The sequence below is a fragment of the Malania oleifera genome, chromosome 3, assembly GCF_029873635.1.
Source record: "Malania oleifera isolate guangnan ecotype guangnan chromosome 3, ASM2987363v1, whole genome shotgun sequence".
Lineage (NCBI taxonomy): Eukaryota > Viridiplantae > Streptophyta > Magnoliopsida > Santalales > Ximeniaceae > Malania > Malania oleifera.
The window spans coordinates 115794488-115807643 of record NC_080419.1 but is presented as its reverse complement, the minus strand read 5'-3'; the positions used below and the strand labels follow the sequence as shown (position 1 = coordinate 115807643).

At 34.1% G+C, this 13156-nt stretch overlaps 1 protein-coding gene across 2 annotated transcripts; it reads left to right on the top strand.

Annotated features, from left to right (window-relative positions):
• The first annotated feature begins 294 nt into the window (after positions 1 to 294).
• On the top strand, positions 295 to 4592 carry LOC131151111 (cysteine-rich receptor-like protein kinase 14). Of its 2 annotated transcripts, none has more exons than XM_058102314.1 (2): positions 295 to 685; positions 4390 to 4592. In XM_058102314.1, exons 1-2 carry the CDS (start codon positions 494 to 496, stop codon positions 4426 to 4428), a joined length of 231 nt encoding a protein of 76 aa, XP_057958297.1. In that variant the 5' UTR covers positions 295 to 493; the 3' UTR covers positions 4429 to 4592. The 2 variants fall into 2 exon arrangements, with proteins under 2 accessions (XP_057958297.1, XP_057958296.1); XM_058102313.1 differs by lacking the exon at positions 4390 to 4592 and adding an exon at positions 2919 to 3162 and having other exon boundaries at positions 304 to 685.
• Positions 4593 to 13156: the final 8564 nt, after the last annotated feature.

The window sequence follows — 13156 nt, the reverse complement described above, 5'->3', positions numbered from 1 at the left end:
AATTTTTGATGCAATTTGAAAATGAAAAGGGTTTAACTAGAAGGTATCATGATTTGATTTGCTTGGGATTGCAAAATTTTAAATTTAGCATCCAAAATCCTAAATAGATCCTAAATTAAACACACCCCCCCCCCCCCCCCCAAAGAAAAGAAAAACTCAACAAATTATTCCTGAAATTTTGACCCAAAAGCCCAAATTCTTGAATTTGAAAATCATGCTCGAATACCCGTATCCATAAAACTCCAGACCCGACCCAGGAGAGTTAGTCGGAGCTCAACGCGCTGTGCTGAATTTCTTTTGATTCCTTTGAGCAGAGGTAACCCCCTCTGCATCTCTTGCTACCGAAGCTGCAAAGCAGGAAGGATTGCGGCGTGTACGATGCGAAGCCCTCTCTAGGGTTTCTTCATTCGAGAGAGACCGTCCGAAACTTTGGCGGACAGAGCTCCTCTAGAGAAGTTTTGCAACGAAAGAGGCAGCCTTCTTGAGGACTCAGATGGTGTACACGTTGGCACAGTGTACGCCGGACTTGCCGTGGACCGACTGCAATCATTGTTTGCGAACGGCCATCGCGGAGCTCCCCTTTTGCTGCGCCGGTCTCCATCTACCAGCACACGACATATTTGGCAGACTGTCAATGGCTAGACCGCAAATCCACAGCCGCCGGACCATCTATTCTGGCGAAGAGGTGTGTCCCTAAAATTTGATCTCAACTCATATATTTGGAATTGGTGAATTTCTTTGGAAAATTAAGGATTGTTTGTGCCTTTACTAATCAAAACACTGATTTTGATTCAAACTATAACCCCGATATTCTCAAATTACATATTTTATCGTGCACGTTTGGGAGAGGGCTCTTAAGTTGGGGTCCCAGGTGGATGGGTTGGATGTTGCATGAGATGGAAAGATGGTTTTAAAGGAAAACATTGTTTTGAGTGGTAAACGTTCTTTTGCGCAGGCACTTCAACGACCTGTGCCTTAATCCAAAATTCAGTTACCATTGAGGAAACCTGAAATTATCAACGAGGAATTAGGCTTCGTCTTTTCAAACGTTGAGATGGATAGAGAGACTCAGGATATGAAATTTGCCCTTGTTCTGAAATTCTTATGTTAATTGATGTGCTACGGCTTCAAATTCTTAAGACGTGGGTTTCAGTGAGGTTCGGATGATTAGCTTTATGGATGCATATTACGTGTTGCTGCACCTACCTAATGAAAAAGATTATTTGCATGCATGGGCGAGGGAGGGACGGGTTGTGACTGGTTGTCAGTTCCGCTTGTTCAACTGGACGATTGATTTTGATATTAAAAAAGAATCATTCATTGCTCCTTAATAAATCTTCCTACTGGGATTGTCGTTGCTCTTGTATAGGCTGAATTGTCTTCAAATTCTTGCTACAAGGTTTGGGAAAGTTTCTTGAAATGGATAATGCCACACTATATAGAACTCACGCTATAGGGGCGAGAATTTGTGTAGAGGTGGATTTGCAAGAGGAGCCAGTTCGTGGCTTCCCTTTGGTGGTAGGGCTATGTTTGGCAGGAAGTGGTGAGAAGTTGGTTCCAACCATAGATAACTTGGTTGTGTGATGAGAAGTTGGTTCCAACCATAGATAACTTGAGTAATCATTTAAACCCGGTGTTTGAAGAGAACCAGTTAGAGGTTGCCCATACGGGGTTGGATCTAGAACAATTTCAGCTTGCACATGAGAATGAGAGCAAATTACATGATTTGGCTACTCACAAAGGCTATGATTCGGAAGATAATTTATCTCAATGCAGTAAGTCCATTGGTAAAAACTTTCAGTAATGGAGTGAGGCAGTTCGAATGGGCTATTACCCGTCATGTAAGACTTATGAGGACAAAAATGATGGTGTGGAACATGCACGGTATAGACACGTTATGTGACGACCCCAAAACTAATATATATAAGTGTAAAATATGTGTATATATATATGAATATAATAAGATTATATTGATAAGGATGCTCAGATTCAATTTTGAATCTGAAGGGCTGGCTTTCCCTATCTCATTCTCTCTCTCCTCTTTTATCATTTAAATATTTATTTATATATTCATCTCTTAATCCTTAATATACCTATGAAATTACGAAAATACCCTTTCCCCAATTCTCTATAAATAGGAAAGTTATTAATTCATTTTTCATACAAAATTTCAAAGAAAAGATGATTGAAAGGTAAGTGGGCTATGTCAGAATTTTTATAAATATATATATGATTTAAATTAAGTATGTGAATTTAATTATAATAATTATTAGCACACAAGTCGTGTGACATGAGTTTATTTTATTACATAAATGAGTAAGAATGAATTTTTAAGATGTTATAATGATGAGATTATTATGATATTATTTTTATTGTATAAATTATTATTGTATGTTTTAAGAACCCTAATGGTTCGAAGGTTGTGGATACTTGGTGCCGTAACTACAGATGAGTATGAGTGCAACCATACTATTTTGTAAGTATTGGTGGGTGATAGTGGATTTGTCTTGAGTATGAGTATGAATGCGCGCGTGCTTTCGGACCAGAATGTGATAGGAAAGTTGCACTTACAAACATGTTACAGTTTAATTTAGTTTGGTCGACCAACCAGTTAAGTCCAGTCTTTGGACTGCACAACCTAGTCATTGGAGTAAACATGATATCCATAGGCCAAAGGAGTTTTTGTTTTATACATATTTATATATTTATGTGATTATGACTATTTAATAAGCTTAAATGATGTTTTGAAGGAGAGCACGTATATTTATTTATATATGTGATTTACAGTTTACAAATACGGTTTTTATTAAAGTTAAATTATCAAACTAATGTAAAGCTCATCTTAGTCACACAGTGATAATAATTTTGCCTAAGCTTACTGAGCATTATCTCACCCTAATCATTATTCCATATTACAGATAGGATTGAAAAGCGTGTCGAAAATCAGAGTGGCGCAGGCTAAGCGTGGGTGAAATAGAAAGAGCTATTTAGATTAAATATTAAATTAATTATATGTTTTTATGTTTTGAAAATTTTAAGGACGTTAATTTTAATATTGGAGATACTGTTGTAACAAAAGTTTTTAGTATTCTAAAATAAATGTATTCAAGAATTTTATATTTGCTTCCACTGTATAAAATTATTTATAGGTTTGGGTTACTACATTTGGTATCAGAGCCCCAAAAGATAGGTTGTGTAGACTTTAGGAATGATTTTTACTAGAGTATAGGTATGAATTATGATAAGGGTAGGAATGAATAGGTTAAGATAATTTTAAATCTATTGTTATGCTAGATTTTAATTAGATGTATGTTTAGCAAAATTTTGAAAACAAAATTTTTATAAGGAGGGAAGAATGTAATGACCCCAAAGCTAATATACATGTAAGTGTAATATATATATATATATATAAGAATATAATAATATTATATAGATAAGGATGCTCAGATTCAATTTGAATATGAAGGGCTGGTCGTCCCTATCTCATTCTCTCTCTCCTCTTTTATCATTTAAATATTTATTTATTTATTTATTTATATACTCATCTCTTAATCCTTAAAAAACCTATAAAATTACGAAAATACTTTTTTCCCAATTCTCTATAAATAGGAAAGTTGTTAATTCATTTTTCATACAAAATTTCAAAGAAGAGTTTATTGAAAGGCAAGTGAGCTAGATTATGTTAGAATTTTTATAAATACATCTTATTTAAATTAAGTACATAAATTTAATTATAATAATTATTAGCACGCAAGTCGTGTGACATGAACTTATTTTATTGCATAAATGAGTAAGGATGAATTTTTAAAATGTTATAATGATGAGATTATTATGATACTATTTTTACTACATAAATTATAATTGTATATTTTAAAAACCCTGATGGCTCAAAGGTTGTGGATGCCCGGTACTGTAGCTATAAATGAGTATGAGTGCAACCATACTATTGTGTAAGTGTTGGTGGGTGATAATGGATTTGTCCTGAGTATGAGTATGAATGCACACCTGCTTTCATGCCAGGATGTGATAGGAAAATCGCACTTACAAACATGTTAAAATTTGATTTAGTTTGGTCGGTCAACTAGTTAAGTCCAGTTTTCCGACTGTACAACTCAGTCACGAGGGTAAACATGACACCCATAGGCCAAAGGAGTTTTTTTATACATATTTATATATTTATGTGATTATGGTTATTTAATAAGCTTATATGATGTTTTGAAGGAGAGTACGTATATTTATTTATATATGTGATTTACAGTTTACAAATGCAATTTTAATTAAAGTTAAATTATTAAATTAATGTAAAGCTCCTCTTAGCCACACGCTGATAATAATCTAGCCTAAACTTACTGAGCATTGTTTCATCCCAATCATTATTCTATATTACAGATAGGATTGAAGAGCGTGCCAAAAATCAAAGTGGCGTAGCGAAAGCATGGGTGAGATAGAAAGAGCTATTTAAATTAAATATTAAATTAGTTATATGTTAATTTTATGTTTTGGAAATTTTAAGGACGTTAATTTTAATATTGGAGATATTGTTGTAATAAAGTTTTTAGTACTATGGGATAAATGTATTCGAGGATTTTATATTTGCCTCTGCTGTATATAATTATTTATAGGTTCAAGTCACTACACGTCAAAGAAACGTTTGAGGAATTTGGTTAGGAAATATTCGACATCTATGTTGGCTATTTCGGAACCGTTCATGCAGGAGGTGTAACGACCCGAATATTTATAACCTGTTACCATCATAAATACACTATGATACCACACACATATATATAAATGCAACCCGCCCAAACTAGGGAATTCTGGGTTCACTTGCCATTACTGAAAATTTTAAAAAAAGCATACAACGGAAGATTTCTAAATCATCTAAACACTTTACTAGAGTTCTATTTGTTTCCAAATACATACATATATAATACTATCTGTCCACATATTACAACATCAAAATAACAAAATAAGATATCTTGTATTTCACCAACTCTGACAATTACTCCCAAAAGTCTAATCCCAGCCCCGAGGTGAGTTAGGAACGGTTTCCTGAAAGACCCAAAAGAAATAATTTGTATAATGGGGCGAGACACTTCTCAGTAAGATGAATTATATTATTATCAGTGTGTGGCTAGCATGAGTTCCCACGTGATTATAAACCTCCATTATTTAACTGTATATGAAATGACATTTTAAAACTGTACTACACTGTGTATCTGAAAATATATAATTTCAGAATAATAAACTGTCGACTCAATATAGCCCATTTTATAGTAAATTTGCCCATATTAGACTTGTAAAGAAATGCTCCTAGATCCTTGTGGTAACTTCTAATCGTTGATTCGGGCGACGAACAACGAGAAATCGAAGAAAGAAAGAGAGAGAACGGAGTTCGTGGGTTAGAGAGAGAGAGAGAGAGAGCGAGATTGAGATATTCTATTTTCTAAAAAAAAATCTCCTAAGCTTGTTTTATAAGCCATTGACCCGGCCACACTCGTCGACGAAATGGATAATTCGTCGACGAGTTGCAGAAGCACATTTGTCGACGAAAGATGGGTTCGTCGACAAACCTTGAACTTGATATTTTACCGTCTCTCGGGATTTCTTCATTGATGATGAATTTCGTCGACGAATCATAGAAGATCACTTGTCGATGAAAACAGGGGATTCATTGACACTTTTTGGATTCGTGTTTCTACAAGAGCAATCTATGTTACGTTTCACACAATTTTTAGATTTTCTTAACTATTGTTCGAATGAAGCAATGAGAGGTAAAGTGTGTAGTGACTCGAAGAATAATGGTATTTTAATAATAAGAGGGAGAGAAATAGAAACAGAAACAGAAGGAGGCTGTAGATTTCGTCGACGAATGCGGAGAGTTCATCGATGACATTGCATTTTGGAGAAAATAATTTCAAGAATTTCCAAGGATTCGTCGACGAATGTCTTCAGGATTTCATCGACGATGTCCCATTTCGTCGTCGAGAAAATACCGAGCGAAGGTTTTGGGCTGCTCTGAATTTCGTCGACGAAGGGTAGGGTTCGTCGACGAATTTACTAAAGGACTCGTCGATGAGGTGACGTGTCTCGTCAACGAATCTGGCCCTATAAATAGTGAAAACTCATATTTTTATCATATTTCAGTGCCCTCTCTCTTTCTCCTATGGTCCCTCTCCCTTCTCTCTTCAATTTCGGCCCCTCCAGACTCCAAATCGACTATCCGAAGCCACCACGACGTTCCTGGCAAAGTTCTCTGCAAGTCTGCCGGAGCGGATCGTTGGTGAAACGAAGTTGAATTTCATCCCAAATTCAGGGTAAGGTTTTTTAGTCCATATTTGGCCTTATGACAGTTATAAGAAATGATGTAGGCGAAAAAATACTGATATTTTATTCTGGCAAATATTGTTTCAGGGTGTTGTGTAGGAGGCCCTACAGGTGTTAGGCCGGTATACCATAGGAGCTTTTTAGTAGTCGGGTAAGGGAAATATGCTATGTTAGGTAATTTAAAAATATTATACAGTTTATTAAATTATGAATATTATGTATTAAAGTATGACGTGGCTTGAGAATATGAATATAGTACGGGATATATTTTACGAATTTTAGTACCATGATTATACGAATCTCAGTACCATGATTATACGAATTCCAGTACTACAATTATGCAGTTATCAGTGTTATGATTATACAGTTCTCAGTACCATGACGTATGTATTACAGTTACAGTTTATTCAGTATCATGGTTATTAGTTATTTCAGAATCATGGTAAATTAGATAGTTGTATATAGAGATATATTATATAGTATCAGACCCTGTTGGACCATACAGTTACAGAGCACGGTGCCGTTGTTATAGATATTTATGTTATGAGTGCAACCACCTTTTTAGATAATACGTGGTAGTAGGTCGATCACCTAGGCCTTTGACGTGGACAGGCTCCCCATCAGATATGGGTTGAGGTGGGCAAATCAGACCGATGGAGTATAGTGATTTACCTTAGTCGGCCAGCCAGTGTAGATACCGCCTACGGGCCGCACAACCCTGTTATAAGAGGTTAAATTATGACACATAGTTATCCACAGGGAAAGTTTTCAGTTACTATTATGTATGTACAGATTTACAGGAACAGGGAAAGTTTTCAGTTACTATTACATATGTACAGATTTACAGGAATAGAGAACATACTTATGTATAATAGAAGTATTTTGAATAGTAACCTACAATACTGTTATGTTAAGTAACATGGAAAAGGGGTGAATTTTATTACTTATACTGTATATACATATTCAGTTATACATGTTTATATGAAAATGAATTTTCATAATATTGTAGCTCATTTGTCACACACTAGTAATAGCATATTTCGTCTTATTGAACGTTGGCTCATCCCAGTATTGAATCATTTTTTAGGTGATCCAGGTAGGCGAGCAGACCAGACTCGCAGATAGAGGGGCTTCAGTAGTGCCCTGTTAGTGAAGTGAGTATTGTGGAAGATTTTTGTATATCCCTGCATAGTTGAAGGTATTTTGGGGAACAGATATATGTGTATATTTTGGGAAACATGGTAGTACTATGGTATTGTATGGTATTGTGTATATATATATATATATATATATATATATATATATATATATATATATATATATTTACATAGGGTCATGTTTAATTGAATTCTGCTTCTTGCTGCTTAGGTTAATGATTGGGTTTACCCCTAGTATGGTATCAGAGCATGTAGATTATCATAGTATAAAAAAAAAAAAAAAAAAGCCAATCTATTAAGTAGGTCGTTACAAAGTGTGTTTAATGTGAAATGAACATGATGATTTTAAAGTGGTGAGTATGTCGAATCAAATGATCGCGGGATGAGTGGTCTTAAATGGGATAAAAATGTTTGTCACTTTTGTATATGCAAAATGCTCCTTTTATGAGTGTAGGAGTCTTTGGAAAGATTTGGAAGCTTTACAAGTAGGGTTGAATCCTTAGCTTGTTGTGGGGGACTTTAACATTATTCGGGAGGATGGGGAACGAATTTGGGGGCAACCTAGACCTTTGGCTGCTCTGGAGGAGTTTAATAATTGTTTGAACATTTGTGGTGTTGTTGATTTAAAGTTCCATGGTGGGTGTATGTCTTGGTTTAATGGGCAAGTTGGTCCGACTAGAAGATGGGCGAAGCTTGATCGGGCTCTTATGAATGTGTCGTTCATTAACCGTTTTCAAACTCCTAGGCTGGAATACTTGGCAAGGAAGATGTTGGATCACAAATTTATGTTGATACATTTCTCAAATCCTTCGACGAGATATAGGCCACCTCCTTTCAGGTATCAAAATATGTGGAGTTTCTATGAAAATTTCCTTTCTTCTATGTGTCATATTTGGATGGAATCATTTTAGGTTTCAGGTATGTGTAAGAAATGGTTTCAGGCATGTGTAAGAAATGGTTTCAGGCATGTGTAAGTTGGTTGCTAAGCTCAAAAAGGCTAAAGTTGCTTTAAAGAGGTGGAATGTAGAGGTCTTTGGCCGGGTGGATCTTACTATCAAGGATTTATAGATTCGAATGATAGACCTGGAGGAGCAGTTACAAAGGGGATACAATCCGGAGGTGGAGATAAAGTACCTGGTTACAAAATGTGAACTAGATTATTGGGAAAAAAGGGAGGAAACTCATGTTTCTCAGCTTGCGAAGAAGCGATGGTTGGTGGAGGGTGATCAAAATTCCATGTTTTTTCATGCGATTATTAATCAAAAAAGGAATCCGTTGACGATTAATTCTATGGTTTTAGAGGATGGTACGGTTCTGGCGTCTCCTAAGAAGATTCATGAAGGTGCAGTTAAGCATTTTCAAAATTTTCTGTCTAAACAGTGTACTAGAACATTACCTGATTTGAGCCAACTTATTTCTAGGGAGATATCGGATGAAGAAAATGAGTATTTGGTCAAAGAACCTTTGGAAATGAAGCTGATAACAGGTCTAAATTCTATCCCAAAAGATAGCAGTCTTGGATCCGATGGTTTTGGTTCAGGATTTTACAAATCTTGTTGGGACTTTGTTGAAGAGGATCTATTGGAAGCTGCCAAGGAGTTTTTCAGGGGATTGCCTCTCCCCAGATTTTTCACTTCTTCTTATTTTGTTCTTATCCCTAAGGTGAAGGATTTAAGAAGCTTGGAAAATTTTAGACCAATTAGCCTGTGTTCTGTCACCTACAAAATTTTTTCAAGGATTATTGTAGGTAGATTGACATGATGTCTGAATAAAATTATCTCTCCGAAGTAAGGAGATTTTCTCCCCGATAAAAATATTTTTAAAAATATTACTCTAGTGCAGAAAATGGTTCACTCAATCAACATAAAGAGTAAATGGGGAAATGTAGTTTTAAAAGTGGATATGGTAAAGGCTTATGATCAGGTTGACTGGAGATTTTTTATTTGGGTCTTAGAGGATTTTGGCTTTTCTAGTCAAGTTTGTAACTTAATAGCAGAATGTGTTAAGACCCAATGGTTTTCGTTCATGATGAATGGTACATATAGGGATTTTTTCAAGTCTCAACGGAGCCTTCGGAAAGGTGATTCACTATATCCATATTTATTTAATTTTATGGAAGAGATTCTAAAAATCAAGGTGTAGTCCCAAGAGGGGGGTGAATTGAATTTTAAATTTTTCTTTTAAATCTTTGCAACAATTCTTAATCCGTTGTTGATTTACCAATTGCTCAGCAAAGTTTAGTTTATTATTCAAACACACAATCCAATATACAACACAAGTAGATCAAAACTTAAACATTCAACCAATCAACAACCAAAGTGTTTAATCCACAAAATACAATATTCAGCACTTTGACAATTCTCAGCTTTTGTATGTAGCCCTATGTATATGAATTTGATTAAAGCCCTGTAGAGAATGAAATTGATTTCTCAATTTTCTGCACAATCAACACTCTTTCCAAAAGCTTAGACTTTAAATAAACTTTCAGTTAATATGTCTTGGGTGTTGAATCAGTCAACGTACTCCTTTACGGTTTCCGCAATTTATAGATCAACCTACGTATTTCCTTTCGGTTTCCCCAAGTCCCAAAAACAAATTAAACTTCAGCTTATTTAAAATCCAATCCACATAGTTCTTGTGATTAAGAAATTAAAACATCCACGCAGTTTATATGTTTTCTGGAATTTAAAGAGAGTAAGGGAAAGAGAGTGACACCACGTTTTTTACGAGGTTTGGCTTATCCCTAGCCCATGTTCTTGCTTTTGGCAATCCACCAAAGGATTCCGCTAAACTAGTTCCTTTCTGGGCGAAACAACACCGTTACACACTTCTTCAATAGGCTAGAGCTACGCCTCTCCAAGTGATACCCCACACTCGGTCCAACAATGTATCAAGAACCCGAATCGTCTACAAAACAAAAACAATATTTAGTGAACAAAGACACTCTCGAACAGAGCAAATTAGTACAGCAATTCAACACTACAATATACTTCAAAGTAAATATCAATATGGAATGAAATTGAAGCTCAATGTAAATCTATCACCAGTATAATCTTTGAATGATTAAAAGATTCAAATTTGATTGCTCAATTTCAGCGGAAGAAGATCAGCAAAAACTCAGTTGGAAGAATAGTAAGGTGTGAGCAAGATAGCCTTTGAGAATTGAGAGCACTTGAGAGTATTTAATTATTCAATAATTTCTTGGTATATTTGAACCTTGGATTTAATCATGTATTTATAGAATTAAATAGCATATTTTCGTGTTGCCCAAGTTGCTCAGAGTATTCCCCAAGTTTTCACAAAGTTTGGTGCCCAAGAATTCACTTTTGGAAAGTTTCCTAGCTGTTATAATTCAAATTTTACGAAGGTCAGACGCCTATCAAAAAGGGTCAGGTGCCTGCCTAGCTTATTTTAAAGAGGCAGAATGTTGTCAGGCTTCTGGGAGAACATGGTCAGGCGCCTCAAATTGCAAAGTTAGGTGCCTGATACAAATCCGTGAGACGTTTATCCTGCTGTCAGCTTCAAGCACGCTTCTGTATTTTGGTCATAACTTTTTGTCTATAACTTGACATTTAACGTTTTTGGAGTCAACAGAAAGTTAAGAGAAAATATTACAACTTTCATGTTGAAAACTTTTTAAAATAATAAATGTTTGATAGATAAAAATGCACCTCAATGCGGATATAGAAAAAATAACAGCATTTGGAAAATCCTATATTTGGTGCTTTTCATTCCAAAAATAATTTTAACCTTTTTGAAATAATTTTTGACCTTATAAAAATATTTTTCAAGTATATTAAAAGGTATATAGGTCCAAGAAATAACCTAAAAGTTTCATGCATCTATATTGAAATTATTTGAAGTACTTACATAAAACTTCCTTAAGATTCTGAATCCTTCAACTCTTGAAGTCTTCATGTATGTCCTTACTTTGAGTCCATCTTTTCTTCAAACTTTCAATGTACTTAAGGCTTTTAGCAAGTTTGCTTTAATATGCATTAGTTCAGAACGTTTTTGGGATTGTAAGAATAAATTATGTTTTAAGTATGGATATATGTATTTGAGGATACAGTTAGAGAACTTTGGTATGTCTTTTAGATTCTCCATATGAATGTTTATGTTTTCCGCTGTGCATGAGATTTCATATCATTATGAAATACCCGTATGTCCCTATTTAGGGCAGGTTGTATATGTATGTTATCAGAGATAGGTATATTATACAGGTGTAGTAGCACTATGGGGCCTTATAACTGGCCGGGGCATTACATATATATATATATATATATATATATATATATATATATATATACATATATATTCAAAATTTGCATACTAATTTTTTATATAATGATTACTTTGTAAGATCTGTGGGCTGTCACAATAAGTTGAGGACGATACCGAGCACTACAGTAAGATGCAGTTTGTTTTTTCTTGTATTTTTTTATCTGAACATATCATATACATAATCATGTTTCTGAACAATTTGTATATGAATTTTGAAAAATTTATGATTTTTTTAGTAATTATGGCTCAATATTATGTGTGCTTGAATGCAATTACAAGTTTTTACAAGATTTAATGTATGATTTCAAAATAAATAAATAAAATAGTTTTTAAAATTTTAATGATGGTTCTCCAATATATATATATATATATTCAAAATTTGTATACTAATTTTTTATATAATGATTACTTTGTAAGGTCTGCGGGCTGTCACAATAAGTTGAGGACGATATCGAGCACTACAGTAAGATGCAGTTTTTTTTTTCTTGTATTTTTTTATCTGAACATATCATATATATTATCATGTTTCTGAACAATTTGTATATGAATTTTGAACATTTTATGATTTTTTTAGTAATTATGGCTCAATATTATGTGTGCTTGAATGCAATTACAGGTTTTCACAAGATTTAATGCATGATTTCAAAATAAATAAATAAAATAAATTTTTAAAATTTTAATGATGGTTCTCCAATCGTCACTAATAGTAGCACTAGTGAGTATTAGAGACGATTTTCAGTCTAGAAAATGTGCAATTTATAGTGACGGTCTTAGACATTTAGTGACATAATAAAACTGTCACTAATACTCCATTATTAGTGACGATTTCAAATCGTCACTAATAACCTTCTTTTTTGTAGTGTTTTATCTTTTGGTGAGACAATATTTTGTTGATTTGTAGTTCTTATTGGTGGGATCGGTCCCTAGTAAGATTGTGTATGATTTTTTCAATTGTTGTTGTTATTGAGCTTTTGTAAAGCTTGTCGACCCTTGTGTTTTTCTCCTGTCTAGTATATTAGGTCTAGATTGGAGGACCCATGTTTTTTTCTTTAGTATGAGGTTTTTCACATAAATTCTTGGTGTCTCATTTTTGGACGTTTTATTAATTTACTTTATTTGAAAATTATTTGTTCATTTCTGGTGATTTATAAATTGTTGCATTGTTAGATTAAATTCTAAAACTAGAATTTAGTGGCTATATCCTTGGCCTATTACTCTATTTTATTTGTACAAAATGGGAAAGGTTATATAAGTATTTTATGTAGGTTTAATTACTCTACTATTTTCCCAACAATTCTAATCCCCTTTCATTAGCAAACCAAAAATTCAACTTGAAGAAGGGAACTAATAAAAATTAAACTAATCATAGAAAATGACTCAATTTCTAGGAA